The sequence below is a fragment of the Periplaneta americana genome, chromosome 13, assembly GCF_040183065.1.
Source record: "Periplaneta americana isolate PAMFEO1 chromosome 13, P.americana_PAMFEO1_priV1, whole genome shotgun sequence".
Taxonomy (NCBI): Eukaryota; Metazoa; Arthropoda; class Insecta; order Blattodea; family Blattidae; genus Periplaneta; species Periplaneta americana.
The window spans coordinates 116,260,798-116,281,535 of NC_091129.1; the positions used below are offsets into that span (position 1 = coordinate 116,260,798).

The following is a 20,738-nucleotide window of genomic DNA, read 5'->3' on the forward strand; positions in this document are numbered from 1 at the left end:
CATAATGTTAACCATTCCTTCGATTAAAATTGTCTTACTTCACAAAAAATTTTGTATGTTTAACTCTTTAGAATTACATGTGACTAAACACATCTACATTTTGCTGTTATTATTATTATTATTATTATTATTAGTATTATTATTGTTATTATTATTATTATTATTATTATTATTATTATTATTATTATTTCATTGTTTTCTGTATTGATGTTATTTTTGTTTGATATGTATTTTTGTATTGGAAGAGACAGCCTTATGGCCTTAACTCTGCCAGTAAAAATAAATCAAATGAATAAATTAACAAATAATTTAAATTGTACGAAAGGACATCGTAGTCCTTATAACTAGAATGCATTTTCAATAGTGTCCCAGATCAAGTTTTGATTCATTCATAGTACGTTAACTGCAGAACAAACAAGATTCAAATATTCCCTTATGGCACATGCGTCACGCACCAGCATGACGTCATGCCAATATAATGTAGTCTATGAACAACTACACTTAATTCCGTACACCCTGGGACTGAATAAGGTCTCTAATGATTGCTTATTGGATTGGACATTTCTAATGGTGAACCATCCTCAACTTCTTTACATAATTTGTCCGTGTCTGTAAGATTCAACAGCTCGAAACCCGTATGGCTGCTTTTGGGTCTTGTAATCCATAACATATTGTACTGCTGGAAGTATTCTTCAATCTGAGCCAGAGATTTTCCTTGAGTCTCGGGAATAAATAAATACACGTATAGCGAGATCAACACACTGAATCCTCCAAAGAGCCAGCACACTCCTTCAATTCCAACAATGCGACTATACCACGGATAAATCTTGACTACACCTATCATCAGAGTATCATTGAATGAGCATATTACTCCTGATGCAAATCCTCTGATCCTGTTTGGAAGCATCTCTCCCATCATCAAGAATGGAAGTACAATTAATCCTAAGGTACTGAAACACGCATACAGGAAAATGAGTGTTAGACTCAGTCGTTCTTCACTTAATTCGGACATGAGATTTCCAGATAAATTCAAGTGAAGCATTGTCCCCAGAATGAGCATACACGACGCTGTGCCAATACCGGATATCAAGAGGATCATACGTCGTGGAACAACGTACAGCAATGTACATGTTACTGTTAATATGACCAGGCGTATGAATCCTGCAACAGTGGCCGCTGAAAACTCGTCCATTTGATGCTTTCTTCCTCGTAGAGCTGTGGCTATGATATCAACAGTGTAGTACATGAAAAGATAGGTGCCAGAAAATATATTCAGTATGAAGAATATTACTGACAACACGAAGGGTTTGTAAACATGACGACTCCTTAGTGCTCTGCAGTAATCCCCAAAACTTTTCTTCCACAAGAGCTGCTCTTTCTGGGCTCGCTTCATGAAGTAGATCAGCTCCTGCTGTGCCTGAAATGAAGATTACATGTATTTATTTTACTCACTGACATGAAATTTGTATGGACGTCACATCATCGAGAAACTGAATTTCACACATCGTGAGAAGTATTGAACAATCCTGATTTATATTTTAAAATAAGTCGTCAATAGATCTTAACTAAACAGCGAAAAACAAAAAAAGGAAAAGATCTATCAGTAAGCGAAAGAAGAAATGTTTAACCCTTTACTGCGCGCACCATAATTTGTGACACCAGTATTCATGTGGATGATATTTGTAATCCATCTCTTATTTTTTAATAAACAATTCTTTTACACATATGAATATACTCTCTATATATACATATGTATATACTGTATATATATATATTACTACTAACACTACTTTATTGATTCTACTAAACTGTTTGTGATATAATTGTAACTCTATTTGAAATTTGATATATAAATCATTGATGTCAATAAAGCATCAGTGATACTAGCAATAATGCAAGTTATGTAATTAATAACTCTTTTGTTATTATATAGGCTTAATTTTTAGTTACACTCTAGAATAAATGAATCAGGAATTTGCAAAAGGCACTAAGTCCATATCTTTTTCCAAATTGAGTTTGTACCCGTTTCTGGCTCTGTATACACTCTTACTGGATTACTTCTCATGGAACCAAGTTCTATAGAATGTACACATTTAAATTGTGTATCAACATGTTTGGATTGTCATACATCCAGATACATACAAAAAGTTTGTTGTTGTTTTCTTGAAATTTGCTTTTTCGCATCTGGTCCCTTTTGCAAATTCCTGACTCAGTTACACTTTTCTACACATAAAATTTATGTCACTGTTGGATTGGAATTCATGAGAGAAGATGACATTGTTCTGTATTATCAGATATGTCAACGTAATCATTTATAATACAAGTTGAAATAACCACTGAGGCAATAGAAATACGATTAAAATTTCCTTATGAACGACTTATAGCAATAAATCACATTAAAATCAATTTGCTCTGTAACATTCATTTGTGGCTTTGTGGTTTTATTTAATAAGCTTCCCACATTAAAACAATGCATTGTATTCTTGTATCTTAGTTTTATACTTCTGTTAGTAATATTGTTTAAAAAACTGCCTGGTGTAGTCAGATTACCCCGCTTGGTATTGTATGACATGTTTTCATCTTCTCATCTTCTCGGAAATTTGTCATATTCATAAATTTTATTTTAGTTGTTTTTATGTTGTACCGACGAACAGAGCGACGGACGGTCGGACAGACAGACGGACAGGTGGACAGAGAGGCAGATGGACAGATGAACACAGGTGGACGGACAGATAGAAACACGAAGGACGGATGGACGGACGGACGGTCGGACACATGGATGGACTGTCAGAGGGACGGACGGACAGGGGGGCGGACAGAAGATTAGCGAACGGACAGGCAAACAGATAAACAGACAGGTAAATAGGTAGGTAGGTGACAGACAAGCAGACAGACATAGACAGATAGGTATACAGATAAACATAATATACTAGCACTAAATAATAAAATATATTGCTTCAAATATCTTAAAATAAACAAAAAAAATTCTAAGGTCTTTCAACTACCCCGCTTACTAGAAGGAAGGTAATGAAAAGCTTGGGAACGGGAAGGTTAAAATCATTGGCCGCTACTTCTGCTGCTTCTGGAAAGTTCATCCATAACAATTGCACATCTCTGAAGCATTAAATACAACTCTTAACTTCAGTGTAGAACTCGCCTCTTTAATTACAACATGATGTGGCCTATAAAATGATGTGAGATGTGTGTTGATCTGTGTCACATGGTTCAAGTTTTCATATTCTTATAGAAATTCTTGATATTTCTTCTTTAGCTCTGGTTGTCTAAACAATCGTCGTTTCACCTTTAGGAATTTAGCTGTTGCAGTGTCATAGGAGTTCCCCAATGGTTCAGGGTCAGGCTTCAGTGGTAAACATACTCCATATTGTTCATTCTCTAGTCTTCTTATGTTTTCCACGAAGTTTTTCTCGTAGGCCTTCTATTCTGAGGTAAGAATCTTTGTTGTGATATCTTCTACAGACCAACATCTTTCCATCATCTCATTCATTGTGTCAGTTTGAACGAAATGAACATGCTTTGTAACACTGCTGCCTTCAATTAATGAATGACCCATATTCCGAGCAAGAATTTAACCTAATTTAGTATTCTGGAGGGTTGATAATCCTTTGCTTTCTTATTTTCCATTTAACAATATATCGAGGAATATTTTTGCACCGATAAGTATATCCACGTCGCCAGGCTTCTGAAAAGTTACATCTACTAACTGTACATGAAGTAGTAGTAGGGTTTAAGAAGGGCGCGTCAGCTATTATGGCTATTTGCGCCCTTATCTAAAATTCTTAATATAACAAAGACATAAATAATATAATAATCAGAGTGCTAAAAGAACTAAAAAGCGTTGTCACGGTAAAACGAGGCACACAAATGCTGTATACATAATTTGATTTCTACAGAATCATAAAAGTGAGCAATTCTACCACACTGGGTGGTATTCAAGACGAACAAATAAAACAATAAAACTAAGGCCACCAGAGATAACTTGTGAATCATATTTTAAAACCATAAAATTTTATAAAATATTCGGATGTATAAAGTCCGAAATGTCAACAATGTAAAATCAAATATAAAACAACAAATGTAACCTCCGGATGTAATGGGTCCGGAGGATGAGTAAAACGGATCAATAAAAAACTAAATCACCTTATCCAAACCTGTATTTGATAAAAATCTCAGAACTGCATTTGTACAATTAAAATCATTTCCAAGAGCGTCACGTAATGTCGGCCGAATTCCATATTGCCTCCGTGCATGGTCATATTTCCTGCAACGCAATAAAAAGTGTTCCACCGTAAGTGGAACATGGCACATATCGCACTCCGGCTGAGGTTCGCCACGTAGGAGATATCCGTGTGTCAGATGACAATGGCCAATCCTCAACCGGGTGAGTAAAACCTCCTCGTGTCGCGACGCTCTTGTAGACGAACTGTACATGCTTGGGAAGCTTCCAGATTGAACTTTTATATTTGTAGATGGCATTTTGTTTGGAACTTGTGTTAAAACGAAATATCTTAACTTAGTTTGATAATCACTAAGCAGTGAAATGATTTGTGACATTACACTGTCAGTAATATTTGACGTGACATTATTTATGTTATTTTTAGGGTTAACTTCTTAGCCATTGATGTAGTCATATAATTAGACTACGAACCGCTGTCAAGTAAGACACGACATGTATGACGAATAGCCTTATTGTGTTCAACTTTAACCACAGCAGTACCTAAAATACATCTGACGTGTTTGATTCTTTGAAAGTATAACAACCAGAAAGTATTGTTACTTAACTTGACTGAGGTGTCACTCTGTTGTAAAAGTATGGTGCCATTTATTACATATTTCACAACCATGTGATTTGCATCGCTTTACTACGTGAGTATTGCTTAGACAATTGATATATAGTTTATGACGTTGTACAGCTTCATATCTTGTCATTTGTGAATGCTTGGAAGTTTGATCACTTGTCTATATAATATGAATCATTACAAATTGAACACTGATTGTTGAAACTAACATAAGGTTACAATTGTTTGTTATTAGTTGCCTTCCTTTCATCTTTGTGTTCTGTTATCTTAACCTTCCCCTGTGTTACTTCCAATGCATTGCACTTGTTTTCTGAAAATGAGTAAAGTTTGTGAAGTGTGGGTAATTGTTTGTCTGATATGTTTCATTTTCATTCCCTTTTAGTTTTATTGTCAAGTTTCTGTACTAAGACATAATAACTATTATTGGATCCCAGCTTTCTGTACTGAAATTCATTGATTCAAGAGTTTTCAGTTTCCTTTTAGTATCATCTACAATCTATCGGAGGTGTGTAGGATTTTCATTAATTGTGTAACGAAACTTCATTATGTTATCAATGTGAGTATTTATATTTCTGCAGTGCCTGGAAAAATGACATAAGTCAGTTTCCACAAACCTTTTTTGATAATTTATTGACAACTTACGGAGCATCTGCTCGCTTGGAAAAAGAGACGTAAGTATTTCTCCCATTACAATAATTCGTACAGAAAAAAATCAAATCGACATAAACCAGTTTAAGTTGTCAATAAATTATCAAAAAAGGTTTGTGGAAACTGACTTATGTCACTTTCCACAGGAACTACAGATTTAATCTTCCATTATCTTATCTTTCAAGCATTAATTCCCATGCAATATCAAATCCTTCTTCTGTAACTAGAATGTGTTCAATTATTTTACTAGCTGCATCTTTAGTGGCAGATTGAGAGTAATGCTATTACGCAACTTCTGGTCTTTTGGTACGTTGACATTGTTACCAACAAGTGACAAAAAACTTTTCTTTAAAAGCAACCCATTGTTATAGGCAACAAGTGAAAACTAGAATGGATAGTTGCGGAATCTTAACTTTAGTGCATAGGCTAGCTTATCTTTGTTAATATTATTTTCTTGTATACACTTTAACTTGCACTGGAAAATACTAGCTAAATTGATATACCTTTCGTCATTCTGTTCTCTTTAACCTTATTCTCTGCCTGAACATTTTTTCACTTATTGATTCCAAGGCTAGTTGTATGTCGTTAAATTTAGTCCAGTTCTGTTCCAGAAGTTGTAACCTGACTTCGAGCTGAGTATGTTGTGGTTCATTATTATAATTTATACATGAATCGTTCTAATTGTGTGAAAGCAGACTTCACTGCTTCACGAGCTTTAACTAATTTCTTGACTTTATCTTTTAACATTGATATCTACGAGTATTAACGATAGCACAGGATCAGTAGATTAATCTGGATAGGAACTTGCTTGCCATGCAGAATACCTGAGGAGATGAATTGCTCTGTAGTTTTGGATGGTTGCCTCCTCCTCCTCCTCCTCCTCCTCCTCCTTCTTCTTCTTCTTCTTCTTCTTCTTCTTCTTCTTCACCAACACGAAGTTTCGAACCGAATTGTAGCGTCACTCTGGATCCTAGTTGCCGCCATCTCGAGAATGCACTAAGTCACGTAGACACGTAAAGTAGCTTCGAATTGATGCATAGGAGTCTGTTGTAGTAACTTCACTGTTCCTGAACACTTATTTAACTTGTTTTCACCTCTTGCAGACCTTTATATTACAGATTCTTAATTTGTAACTGCGATTACTTGATTCATACATAAACGCTTGTAGCTTCTCTTGCGGTTATCACACGTTCTTAGTTTAAGTTGCATCGAAAATTAAATTTAGATAAATCTTTCACGGACTCGTAACGTAAATGCACATTTGTCGTTTTTAACTATAACTTACGCGTTTTTTTTTTCATCTGACATGTAGATACACTGATAACTTAGCCTGCTAGTGAATCAGAATGCCCGCCATGATCACGTTTGTAAGAGTCACTTTAACTTATATTCTCGAAAGTTCCTTTCAAGCACATTAACACACATTAATCTTGAATGTCTTTCGTCACTTAGTCATTTTCATTTATCATTGGATGATGCATAGTGAGACTGTGACAAATGATTACTAATTTGACATATGGAGGACCAAATATTTTGGCGAAATGAATGTAAATACATGTGATAAGTTTATTGACGCCATGTTCATATCTTGAATTAAATGAGTGTGCAAGTCGTTGCTTACGAGATTACACAAGCTGGCGCATAGCACGATCAAGAGTAGGTCTCTGTGAATCATGACAATTTCTGCCGCTAGGTTCGCCTCCCTGCCCTATGAAATGATGAAGAGTACCATTACAAAGCATTGTGCATCATGAAAATAGTTCGATTAATTGTGCATTACTCATTGAGTACGAATATTACAAATATGCCAAGCATATTACAGTGTTATTTGAAGTTTGTTCAGCTAAGTTATATTCGAAAATTGTCTGTGTTTTGCTATGTGAAGAACTCTGTACCAACAGGTCGTATCTTTATAGGTTAAGGTAAATGTCAAAGTTCTCTCATATAACAAGCAATGCTATGTTAAAAGTGGCGAATTGCATTTTCCGACTCTCGAATAATGTGACCCGAAATGTAAAATAATTTCATGCATTGTTTCACTTACCAAGCATTACTGATATAGGCCTAATGAAAATGTGAACGACGTGATGTAAACATTGAAGATAATGTTGTTACTGTTTTCCCTTTCTCTTTTAGAAAATACCGACAAAAGTAATGAATTATCTTAATGCTGTACTTATTAGGTAATTAATGTGTATTTGTCTGTATTTTAGACCTGTGTATTGTTACGTAATTATCAGTGAATTAGATTAGAGAACTTAACAAGGTTAGTATGAGATTAGGTAATGCACCTCAAACTGGTAACTAATAATGGCTCCTGCGAAATAGGCTGAGGTGGTTATCGTGTGAATCAAATTATATCTAGAATATCTAGTTTTATTATATACGGATACGTAAAGTTTTTTTTTGTTTTGTTTTAGCATGTGTTTGTAATTTTGTGAGGTTATGTCTAGCCTAATTTCTTTTTATTCTTGTATCATTACCAATACATTAATTTATTTTATATTCATTTCAGATGTTACGGAGGTGTTACATCTATGGTGGCAACTCTACTTACGTTAGGATATGAAGTAACAGTATATATTCAACTTCATCATTTGCTAAAAATTAAAGAAAACTATATGTCTTCGACTCATTCCATCGTCATTTCTTCTTATGTATGTGAACCACGTTCATTCTAAAAGTGCTACATCAAATGAACACTATAGACAACGTGATGGAACAATTTACAAGTTACTGTTAAAGTGCTCAACATTTTCAAGTGGTGCTACACCCACTGTTTCAAAATGTACATACATATTTTTACATTTCTATAAGAGGTGTCATAAATTATTTCAGCATATTTGTAAATTCTTCAAAATTAATTCTTCTAATTAATACCATAAAGTAATGAAATAATATAGCCTAGGCCTATACGTGATTTTATACTACCGGTATTGATGTTGATATTGGTAAATTAATCCAATTTCACAGTGTTGTCTTTTGTATTGCGGTTCATAACAATTATAACAATATGTACGTGGAAATGTTTTTAAAATAACAAATTCTAGCTCATGATTTTAAGTGGTCATTTCAATGGGAGGTTATATTGGAAAGATGATCACAAATGGATAATTTACTGCAAGATACAAGAACTGAATATAAGTGAGTGTTCCGTTGAAAGTGAAAGTGAAAATTTCGTTTTACAAGAGCTAAGTAGGCGTAATATTTATTTTAGAAATTATTTGAAAGCTACAGAATATGAAGAATAGACCTGTAACCATAGAAATCAACTGCGAATGGTGAGTGGCCAGGTTTCATTAATAATTGAAAGGAAGTAAAAATTATTTTCATCTTATCATCCTGTTTTCAATATTTAAATTTAAGCACCTTTCTCTTCCTTGTTATTTCGTGAGATATTACTTCATACTATCACATAAGCTAAATTTTTTCTGTACAGATAATAAAAATTACATACATAAGTAGGCTACTTGAATACTGACGATACAAACTTCATATACATACCTCATCAGGTATATTCAAGAAGACATCTAATGTACTGTAACCAGCACATGATTAAAATACTGATCAGATGTCCAACAGTTTCTTACTGCACTCTTCACTTCAAAAGTTTGGCACATAGTTAATGAAAATCTTGATCAGGAAATCATTCATAAAAAAGTTAAATGTACACGTTTAAAACTATCCTATAAGATAGGGCATCCTCATTGTTACTTTTAAGTTTTAGGAATGTACGCTTATAACTGTATCACAATCTGAAATAATCATAATATTTATAACATGAGGGTCCTTGTAGATAGTCAGTTCCAGTGTTCTATATGTAATTAAGAAATGGCCCAGTTTATTGCACTTTCAGCACCTTTCTATTTAGGGGCTTCTGATTAAGTTTCCTAATCACTTCGTATTTACTGGAAATATCTTTGGCAATATTGTCCAGTAGTGCTTCACAAGTTTTCCCAAAAGAAAGAGAGACATTTCCTCATCTTTACATGTGTCGCACTTCAGTTCTTGCGAAAATCTTGGCTTCAGAAAAGAATACTACAGCGTTTACTATTACTATGCTCAATAGATTAATCAGTAGGCCTATAGAAATGTTTTCACCACTGCAAGAAAAAATCGCGTAATAATTATACTTCTCAATTATTGTGACGTTCGTATTTTTTTTAAAAGAGAGGGAAAAGTTACGCCTTCTTGCAAATGCTTAATTATGAATTCAAGGAAATTAAAGATAGCTGCGAATATATTGAATAAGCAGTCGTGGACAGCCGATAAGGGGTGGTCCTCCAGCTTGGGGGTTGGACGAAGGGCTAACAACCCTTCACCGTAAAAAACAGCTTGTTACGTATCCCTATAATAAGCCTCGGAATAGGACTGATTCTCTGGCACGACCACAGCAAAAGAATAAGGTTTTGAGATTTGGCACTTGGAACGTAACTAGTCTTTATAGAACAGGAGGGGTAACATTAGTAGCTAAAGAACTAGCTAGATATAGAATAGACTTCGTGGGAGTACAAGAGGTTAGGTTAGATGGGAATGGCATATCACAAATATGAGATTACTTGTTGTATTATGGGGAAGGAAACAATAATCACCAATTAGGAACAGGATTCTTTGTTCATAAAAGAATAAAATCAGCAGTAAAAAAGGTCGAATTTATCAGTGACAGGTTATCATATTTAGTACTTAAGGGTAGATGGTGCGACATCATAGTTATAAATGTTCACGCCCCTACAGAAGAGAAAGACGACCATATAAAGAATAGCTTCTATGAGGAATTGGAACATACTTTTGATCATTTCCCTAGATATCACATGAAAATTTTATTGGGGGATTTCAATGCTAAAGTAGGACGGGAGGATATTTTTAGACCAACTATTGGAAAAGAGAGCCTACACGCAATTAGTAGCGACAATGGAGTTAGATTAGTCAACTTTGCCACATCGAAAAATTTAATTGTCAAAAGTACAACATTTCCCCATAAGGATATACATAAATATACTTGGACTTCTCCAGATGGATTGACACACAACCAAATAGATCACATCTTGATAGATAAACGGAGACATACTAGTATAGTAGATATTCGAACTTTCAGGGGTGCAGACTGTAATTCTGACCATTATTTGGTGATTGGAGAATTAAGAGAAAGATTATCAGTAGCCAAGCGAGTAGAGCAACAAGTTAATATTACTAAATTCAATATTTTGAAATTAAAGGACGAGGAAGCTAAGCAAAATTATCAGGTCGAAATTTCGAATAGGTTTGCCACTTTAGAAAGTTCCGACGAAGTTGAGAAAGAATTAGATGTTAATAGCGTGTGGGAAAATATCAGAGATAGTATCAAAATTGCAGCTGAGCAGAGCATAGGTTATTATGAATCTAAGAAAAAGAAACCGTGGTTTGATGAAGATTGTTGCATGGTAGTAGAAAGAAGGAAACAGGCAAAATTGAAATTCTTACAGGATCCAGTCGAGGAGAAGAGAGATAATTATTTCAATGAAAGACGGGAAGCAAGTCGTACACTTAGGAATAAAAAGAGAGGTTACTTGAAGGAAAAACTGAATGAGGTAGAAACAAATAGTAAGAATAAAAACATTCGAGATTTATATAAGGGTATAAAGGAATTTAAGAACGGATATCAGCCAAGGGTAAACGTGATCAAGGATGAGAATGGTGACTTGCTTGCAGACTCTCCATCAATCCTAAACAGATGGAAAAACTATTTTGCGCAACTACTAAATGTACATAGGCCAAATAGAAATGATCGGGACGAAATTGAAATACAAACTGCTGAGCCATTTATACCCGAACCCACGCTTTCAGAAGTCGAAATTGCGATAGAAAATCTGAAAAAGTACAAGTCTCCAGGTATCGATCAAATTCCAGCAGAATTAATACAAGAGGGCGGAAGCGCATTATATAGCGAAATTTATAAACTTGTACTTGCTATTTGGGAAAAGGAAATTGTACCAGAACAATGGAAGGAGTCCATAATTGTACCTATTTTTAAAAAGGGGGACAAAACCAACTGTGGTAACTTTCGAGGAATATCACTTTTGTTGATGTCGTACAAAATTTTGTCCAATATTCTTTTGAGGAGATTAACTCCGTACGTAGATGAAATTATTGGGGATCATCAGTGCGGTTTTCGGCGTAATAGATCGACTATTGATCAGATTTTTTGTATTCGACAGATAATGGAGAAAAAATGGGAGTATAAGGGTACAGTACATCAGTTATTCATAGATTTCAAAAAGGCATATGACTCGGTTAAGAGGGAAGTATTATATGATATTCTTATTGAATTTGGTATTCCCAAGAAACTAGTTCGATTAATTAAAATGTGTCTCAGTGAAACATACAGCAGAGTCCGTATAGGTCAGTTTCTATCTGATGCTTTTACAATTCACTGCGGGCTAAAGCAGGGAGATGCACTATCACCTTTACTTTTTAACTTCGCGCTAGAATATGCCATTAGGAAAGTTCAGGATAACAGGCAGGGTTTGGAATTGAACGGGTTACATCAGCTTCTTGTCTATGCGGATGACGTGAATATATTAGGAGAAAATACACAAACGATTAGGGAAAACACGGAAATTTTATTTGAAGCAAGTAGAGCGATCGGTTTGGAAGTAAATCCCGAAAAGACAAAGTATATGATTATGTCTCGTGACCAGAATATTGTACGAAATGGAAATATAAAAATTGGAGATTTATCCTTCGAAGAGGTGGAAAAATTCAAATATCTTGGAGCAACAGTAACAAATATAAATGACACTCGGGAGGAAATTAAACGCAGAATAAATGTGGGAAATGCGTGTTATTATTCGGTTGAGAAGCTCTTATCATCCAGTCTGCTGTCCAAAAATCTGAAAGTTAGAATCTATAAAACAGTTATATTACCGGTTGTTCTGTATGGTTGTGAAACTTGGACTCTCACTCTGAGAGAGGAACATAGGTTCAGGGTGTTTGAGAATAAGGTGCTTAGGAAAATATTTGGGGCTAAGCGGGATGAAGTTACAGGAGAATGGAGAAAGTTACACAACACAGAACTGCACGCATTGTATTCTTCACCTGACATAATTAGGAACATTAAATCCAGACGTTTGAGATGGGCAGGGCATGTAGCACGTATGGGCGAATCCAGAAATGCATATAGAGTGTTAGTTGGGAGACCGGAGGGAAAAAGACCTTTAGGGAGGCCGAGACGTAGATGGGAGGATAATATTAAAATGGATTTGAGGGAGGTGGGGTATGATGATAGAGACTGGATTAATCTTGCTCAGGATAGGGACCGCTGGCGGGCTTATGTGAGGGCGGCAATGAACCTTCGGGTTCCTTAAAAGCCATTTGTAAGTAAGTAAGTAATGCAGTACCTTAATTAGTTGGAATATCTTATTTAATAACAATATTAATAATATTAGGTCAAAAGGGTAGGCTATAGTGCGTATATGTAAGATGTCAAGTTAATTTATTTCCGGAAATGTTTGGTGTATGAAATGAAGTACAGAGCAGATAGTCCCTCAGTTTATATGTAATATGTTTTAATATCAAGAATGACAGCCTTTTATTGTAATATAATTGAGGAGTAGAAGTTTGCAAATTACATCTATTGTCCATAAAATATTGTACGAAGCATTTAATAAGCAATGGTGAGTCCTTTAAATGTCCCAAATGTCAATGTCTTTTAAGTGTTCTGCTATGAATATATAGGGCAGAACAGCGCTCCGAGCGGCGGAATTGGCATTACGAGGGAACCACTTCAGACTCGTTTTTCAAGCTCTATGCGCCAGCTTGTGTAATCTCGTAAGCAACGGTGCAAGTCATACCATAGCATTGTAGCCAATACACAAATAGTGTGAACATAAGTTACCAAGAGTGAACAATGTGCAATATGCAAATTAAGAAAATGAACAAACTACTCTTATCTCCTTAATCGAAAAAATTACAATAAAACATTTCTCCACTATTATAATTACCTGTTGCACTTAAACAATTTTTTTTGAAACAATCTTTCATTTGACGCCTAAGTAAAAATTTATTCCAGCGAGCGAGATAAATGGAACACCCGGTATATTCAAGAAAAGTCTATCTATGTCTTTGCTTACCTTGTCTCTGTGGCGTCTACCCCAAAGCCTTTTCAATGCAAGAGTCGCTTCTTCCTGTCGTCCATGTCTGACAAGCCACATCGCACTTTCGGGAATGAAGAAAGTTAAGATGAACACTGCAACTGGACCGATTAGAGCCAACCAAGCCACCAGTCGCCACTTAAGAAGAAGAGATGCCACACCCGTCACTGCCAACATACCCACCATGTAGAAAACAACGACGCAGTAGTTTGCGGTACCGCGAAAACGGGCATCACTGTTTTCATCCAACAGGATCTGCAAACCAAACCAGTGAAAAAGCTATCGTTGGCTGAACAACGAATTTTAGTCACATACATACATATATACACATGCATGCATGCATAATTACATACATACATACATACATACATACATACATACATACATACATACATACATACATACATACATACAAACATACATACATACATACACGACACAGTGCTTTAGAGTCACCTCAATTTGGTTTGGGATTTAAGCCATTTTATAACATGTAAAGAATACGCACAGAAAATTAACATGTTTTAAAATATGTATGACTTTATTTTAAACTGTCCTCCTTGTAGGAGTAGGGAAATGTTGATTTCACTCTAAGGAAAATTAAAATTAAAATTAAAATTAACCATCCTCTTGCACTGTGAATACACCAAGCGAAAATAGTTCGATTCCCGGGTTGCAATTAGTCCTGCTTTCTTTTTTCGTTTGTGCTCCTTGTGCGCATATTATTCACCTTGACATCGAACGAGGAAGTGCTGTGACCAGATTTTTTGACGGCAGACTGGATGACAAAAGCTTCTCAGCCGAATAATAACAGACATTTCCCATATTCCCATATTTATTCTGCGTTTAATTTCCTCCCGATTGTCATTTATATTTGAATTTTTCCACATCTTTGAAAGATAAATCTCCAATTTTTATAGTTTCATTTCGTACAATATTCTGGTCTCGAGGCATAATCATATACTTAGTCTTTTCGAAATTTACTTTCAAACCTATCGCTTTACTTGCTTCAAGTAAAATTTCCATGTTTTCCCTAATCGCTTGTGGATTTTCTCCTAACATATTCACGTCATCCGCATAGACAAGAAGCTGATGTAACCCATTCAATTCCAAACCCTCTGTGTTATTTTCAGCTTTCCTAATGGCATATTCTAGAGCGAAGTTAAAAAGTAAGATGATAGTGCATCTCCCTGCTTTAGCTTGCAGTGAATTGGAAAAGCATCAGATAGAAACTGGCCTATACGGAATCTGCTGTAAGTTTCACTAAGATATATTTTAATTAATCGAACTGGTTTCTTGGGAATACCAAATTCAATAAGAATATTATATAAAATATCTCTCTTAACCTTTTTGAAATCTATGAATAACTGATGTACTGTACGCTTATACTCCCATTTTTTTCTCCAATATCTGTCGAATACAAAAAAATCTGATCAATAGTCGATCTATTACGCCTAAAACCACACTGATGATCCCCAATAATTTCATCTACATATGGAGTTAATCTTCTCAAAAGGCTGTTCGACAAAATTTTGTAGGACGTTAACAAGTGATATTCCTCGAAAGTTACTACAGTTAGTCTTGTCCCCCTTCTTAAAAATAGGTACGATTATGGATTCCTTCCATTGTTCTGGTACAATTTCCTTTTTCCAAATTGCAAGTGCAAGCTTATAAGTTTCGCTGGAAAATGCACTTCCACTCCCTTGTATTAATTCTGCTGGAATTTGATCAACACCTGGAGACTTGTACTTTTTCAGATATTTTATCGCAATTTAGACTTCAGAAATGGTTGGTTCGGGTATAAACGGCTCAGCAGTTTGTATTTGAATTTCTTCCTGATGCTTTCTGTTTGGCCTATGTAGATGTAGTAATTGTCCAAAATAGTTTTTCTATCTGTTCAGGATTGAATGAGCGTCTGCAAGCAAGTCACCATTCTCATCCTTGATGACGTTTACCCTTGCCTGATATCCGTTTTTAAATTCCTTTACACCTTTATATAAATCCCGAATGTTTTTATGAATATCTGTTTATCAGATGAGTAACATTTATAACTAATTCTTTCCATCCTTACCATTCGAACACAACTAGTACGCTCCGACCACAAATCGGAGAACTATGGTTTTTCTATGAGGATAAACCTTTCATCGTAAGAGTCAAGGCACCAGGTATAGAATGTATATTACCAACATGGCATCCGTAGTCATTCCACGAGCCAGCCCCAGAATCAGACTTGCAAATATCATGACCCCGTGGTTGGTAGCACTGGCGGTGAGGATCCAGCCTATGATGGATGACACCTGTGCGCATCTTATAACCATTCTGCGCCCCAGTCGGTCCGCCAACGCTCCTCCGACAATATTCCCCATTACCATGCCCATAGTCTGCGCGCTAGCTGTAGATGAAAACAAAACAGCATGAGAATATTTGTTCATGAATCACAGAGTTTCACTTAAATGTGTGTTTTATCAAAGAGTGTGTGGTGATCTAGTGGTAACAGACTGGTCGTTAAATTCGACGTTAACGTGTTCAAACCCAGTCGAGAGAGATTGATATTAAAGTTATGAGGTTCTTATCTATGATTGATGTGCTGGCTGATATGTATAGGCTATCTATTATGCAGTACATTTCACTTTACGATGTGTCAGAGGAAGAACAATTGTTTGTAGGCCTATGCAAATTAAGTCTGATTAGTGTAATATGTTACTATTGAGCGATGTATGCATTGGAGGGGAAAATAACTGGCCACCCTACTCCATATAGATGGGTAGGTAGATAGCTAGATAGATGAGTGGATGGATGGATGGATAGATAGATTTATTCCTTCCATAATATTCTCAGAGTTGCTTTATAGGATAGAATAAAGAACATGTTCAATTGTTACGTTTAACATATAAAAATGCAAATATGAAATTTGTGCAGAATTACTACCTTCATGACAATAACATATTATACAATGCAATACGTTTACCATTTAATAGTATTGAAATATTTACACCCTACTGTGAACGTCAAGAATTCATCTACAGAATATAAAGTGTGAGATATTAAGAAATTTTTTAGTTTCACCTTAAATAATGCAGGTTTTAGTTATGATTCTTAATGTCTTCAGGAAGACTACTGAAAATTTTTATCGCCATGTAACATACAGTAGAGTAATGGCAAAAAAAAAAAAAACCGGACCGACCCTTGTAGCTGATTTCAGAGCCTTGTTCACTCCAGAGCACGATAGACTGGTAACTAAAACTTTCGTGATTCGAATCCTGCCTGGGAATGAAACTTTTTTTTTTTTGTTCCTTATTCAAATTTATTCCCAATTCTTTTCGATTGCTGGTAAAATTCATGAGCTGGGAATAATAAGTTTAATTATGTAGTAAAATATCGCTGCAATCGAAAAGTATTGGTAATAAATTTGAATAAGGTACAAAAAAAGTTTCCTTCCCAGGCAGGATTCGAACCACGAAAGTCTTAGTTACTAGTCTATCGTGCTCTGGAATGAACAAGGCTCTGAAATCAGCTACAAGGGTCGATCTGGTTTATTTTTGCCACTACTGTACTCCCCTTTGATAGCATGATAAATTATCCCCTGACTTAATTGCCAATTAAGCGATGTCTTACTGGTCTCACTTATGAGGTTCAAATCTGTCTTCGCACAGCTGACTGAATAACAATTCATGGAGTGATGTGAAGCTGTATATCCCATGTCATAGATTTGTAGCACGTTGAAAGAACACTGTCTCTGATAGCGGATATCAGGAATGATTTTATTGTTCGGGGTAAAAAGAGCATAAGTCATAGATTACAAGATTTCAGTAGAGCGAAAGCAAAGTTTCAAATGAGGAATTCTCTAATTTATTCAAACACCACATATGAGTCATTCCACTCAAATCGCACAAATTTAACCTCGAATTGACTTTCATGTCTCTGATTTAGATAAAACAAATTTTGCACATTCTGTGGATTGAAAAAGTAAATATGTGTTTTATTATTGTTGTCTATATCGATGATTGTAGTAGATATGTGTTATCAAAGATAGTGGAATAGGTCGCGCATCATTATTATTAAACGTGATTATCTCCACTAATAATCATCACAGAGATTTGCTCTTTGTCTCAATTTGAAGTTGATATTACTTACTTTGTTCTTCGCATAATAATATAAAAATATAAGTTTGTTAACTTTGTTTTAAAAAACATTTAAACACATAAATATATGTTTTAATGGCAGCGACTTGCTTTAAAATTACAGAAAAAAATCCTTAAATGCCTTGAAATTATTTTAACCACCCTAAAAAAAATCAGAACGCTACTCTCAACCGTTGAAGAATAATTAAATGATTCACCAAGCTGTGCGTCTTGAGTTCGCGGGCTGCATAAGTACTGTTGCAAGTTGATGTGCAAGTGCAGCTCTGGATGAGAGTCGTGTGACCACTTTACACTGTTTTACGGTCAGAATATCACACTTTCGCGTAATTTATGTAATATAGTACTGTATTTAAATATTGTTTTTGTAAAATATACACTTGTAAGAATGATAACTACAGTTTACACAACACTGCACTTTTAAAACTAATCACCTACAACCAATTCTATTTAATGTCCACCACTTTACTCTCACTTTGAAGTGAATAGTTCTTTATTATGGCCTGAGATTGTGTCAGTGGAACAAAAGAATGAAGTTGTAAGATACCTCGTACCACTTTTGCTTGTTGGTACCTTGAGTAGAAAATATAGCTAAGTTATTTGTATTCGCTAATGGTACAAATTTAAAAGGAATATTATAAATGATATTATTAATTCCATCAAGCATTAATTTAACATTTTCATGATGAACATAGACACAAACTGAGTGCGTGCCACTTGTTCCAGGGAGTACACATTCTTTAGTCTGAGTTTGAAAATTTTTAAAAATCCTATTTTGATATACGGATATTGCTCTTTGAAACACTGGTAAGTTTTCTTAAGATTACATAGTATTAATCTTTTCTCTTTGTGAACTCTCTTTCCATCTTCTTTAACTGAAACACAATTCTTTTTGTCAGCCATAACCCTCCTCACATCATCAGAATTATAAAGTTGAACAACCTTCTCTACTACAAATGTTCCCAAACTTTTTCCCGATTTAGGATTAGGAGTAACCAAAATCCCCTTTTCTGCTCCTACTTGTTTAGAAATTCATATCATGTGAGTGGTGAATTAAAATGTTGTTGAGTTTTACTGTAGGACCAACTTTCAAAAATTGTTAATACATGTATTTTGAGATTTCTATCGTCTGTCTCATGAAATAAGTTTATCAATTTCTGTATTATATCGGAATTATTTGAATTTTCAACTGAAGTTGTGTCTTCTGTGATATGAAATATTTTATGTTTAAGTGTATCTATAACTTTCTGCATTTTTTTGTTTTGGATACTTTTTAGATAATTTTGTCTTCTTTATTGGCGATTCTCAATCATCACTAAGCTCTCACACATCTTCAATACATTATTTTTAAAGTTATTTCTTACTCGAAAGCAACCTGAAATCAGCGTAGTTCTATGTAAAATATAATAGATTATACTTTCTTTTTGCATTTTTAAAGTCCCGATAAGCTGTTATAAAAATAATTGTTTAAAAAGTGACCCTCCAAAACAACCCCATCAATAAATCAATTAATATAATATTCCATTTGTTCCCATTTCAAATAACACCAACACTCAACGTCTATGATGCATAGAATCTTAACAATGAGCATTTTCTTACTGCGTCGTGCATGAATTTGTCATATAATTCAAAGAGTATAAATAGTAAAATATTAAAGTATGATCCCATAAAAAATTACAGACCTCTTATTTTGATCTGCACAACATATTTTAGAAGATTCAAGCAAATACTAAATGGTCACGTTTCGTATACAGGTGTTTGATTTGACATGCACTCAACACAACACGATACCTACTCCGAAAGATTTAGGAATTATTGTTAGATAAATTAAAGGGAAACTGCTAAGTGTTGGAGGGACATTACGTGCTTTTAGAACTAGAGGTTATCTGTTTATTTACGTAAAGTAACACCGCACCACTGATAATGTATTACTCACTCTCGCGGCGGCTATCGCAGCTGCATGCTCCGGCGCGCGGTCTCACACAATCCGAGCCTTCCGACCCGAACACACCATCAGTAAATTATTTGCACAGCGACTTCTTATTCGAATAGCGTTCTACAACCAACGCAGTTCTACGTAAAATATTTCAAAGAATATAATGATATTTGTTTCCCTTTTTAGAAGCATGTCCCTGATATATAAAAACGTATTTTAAAAATATAAATATAAATATATATATATTGATTGAACACAAAAAAAATAGTATATAATACTGCAATTATTGCACTTTAAAATTATATAAATACGAAATTTCTACGATTTATAGAATCTTCAGTATAACCATTTTCATAATACGTTGCATCCTAATTTACAGAAAAAGTAACATTTAATAAATGACTAAATAATTATGTCAGTCCGAAAAAAATTACACATGGGTTATTTAATTTCATTAATAGAATATATAAAAAATTGGAGCAAATATTAAGTTGTCATGTTTCGTAGGTGTTCGATTTGACATGGAATGACTCATATGTGAATGAAATTCATATTTAACTACATTAAACAAAATTTTTCTGTTCAAGAATAATTATCGAAGCATAATACCTAAGATTGTTAATATCACATTATTATCATGTCTCGAAATTTAATTATTATTTTTAATCTATTTAAACATATGTATATTTTACAGAATCAAGAATCACCTGACGAATACGAAACAATTATACATAAAAGGTAATTTGCAACAAAAGACACAATTGTATGACATGCAAAAAACTAATATCGTAAGTATCAATCATAACGTCAGTAATGTTTTGCATTACATTTACGTCAAATTGTATGACATAAATATAACAATGTTTTTATATATTTAATCTATTTTCATACATTTAACAGTGCTGTTTAACAAACATACAACATTATAACATGAGTTTTATGTACTTTATACAGAGCGTTTCCGAGGTGGTGTTACAAACTTTCAGGGATGATGGGGAAGGGTACATGTATCAATTTGAGATAAGGAACCCTGGTCCGGAAATGACCGAGTCGAAAGTTAAAAGCAAAA

General features: G+C 34.6%; 1 protein-coding gene across 1 annotated transcript in view; it reads right to left on the reverse strand.

The window, feature by feature from the left end:
• Window positions 1-234: 234 nt before the first annotated feature.
• LOC138711600 (facilitated trehalose transporter Tret1-like) overlaps window positions 235-20,738 on the reverse strand; it is a 28,351-nt gene continuing 7,847 nt past the window's right edge. The window contains exons 2-4 of the mRNA XM_069842744.1: window positions 15,778-15,986; window positions 13,574-13,849; window positions 235-1,417 (exon numbers count right to left, since the gene is read on the reverse strand). Of these exons, the coding sequence (XP_069698845.1) occupies window positions 536-1,417; window positions 13,574-13,849; window positions 15,778-15,972 (1,353 nt within the window). The 5' untranslated portion in view covers window positions 15,973-15,986 and the 3' untranslated portion in view covers window positions 235-535. The remainder of the gene's footprint in view (window positions 1,418-13,573; window positions 13,850-15,777; window positions 15,987-20,738) is intronic.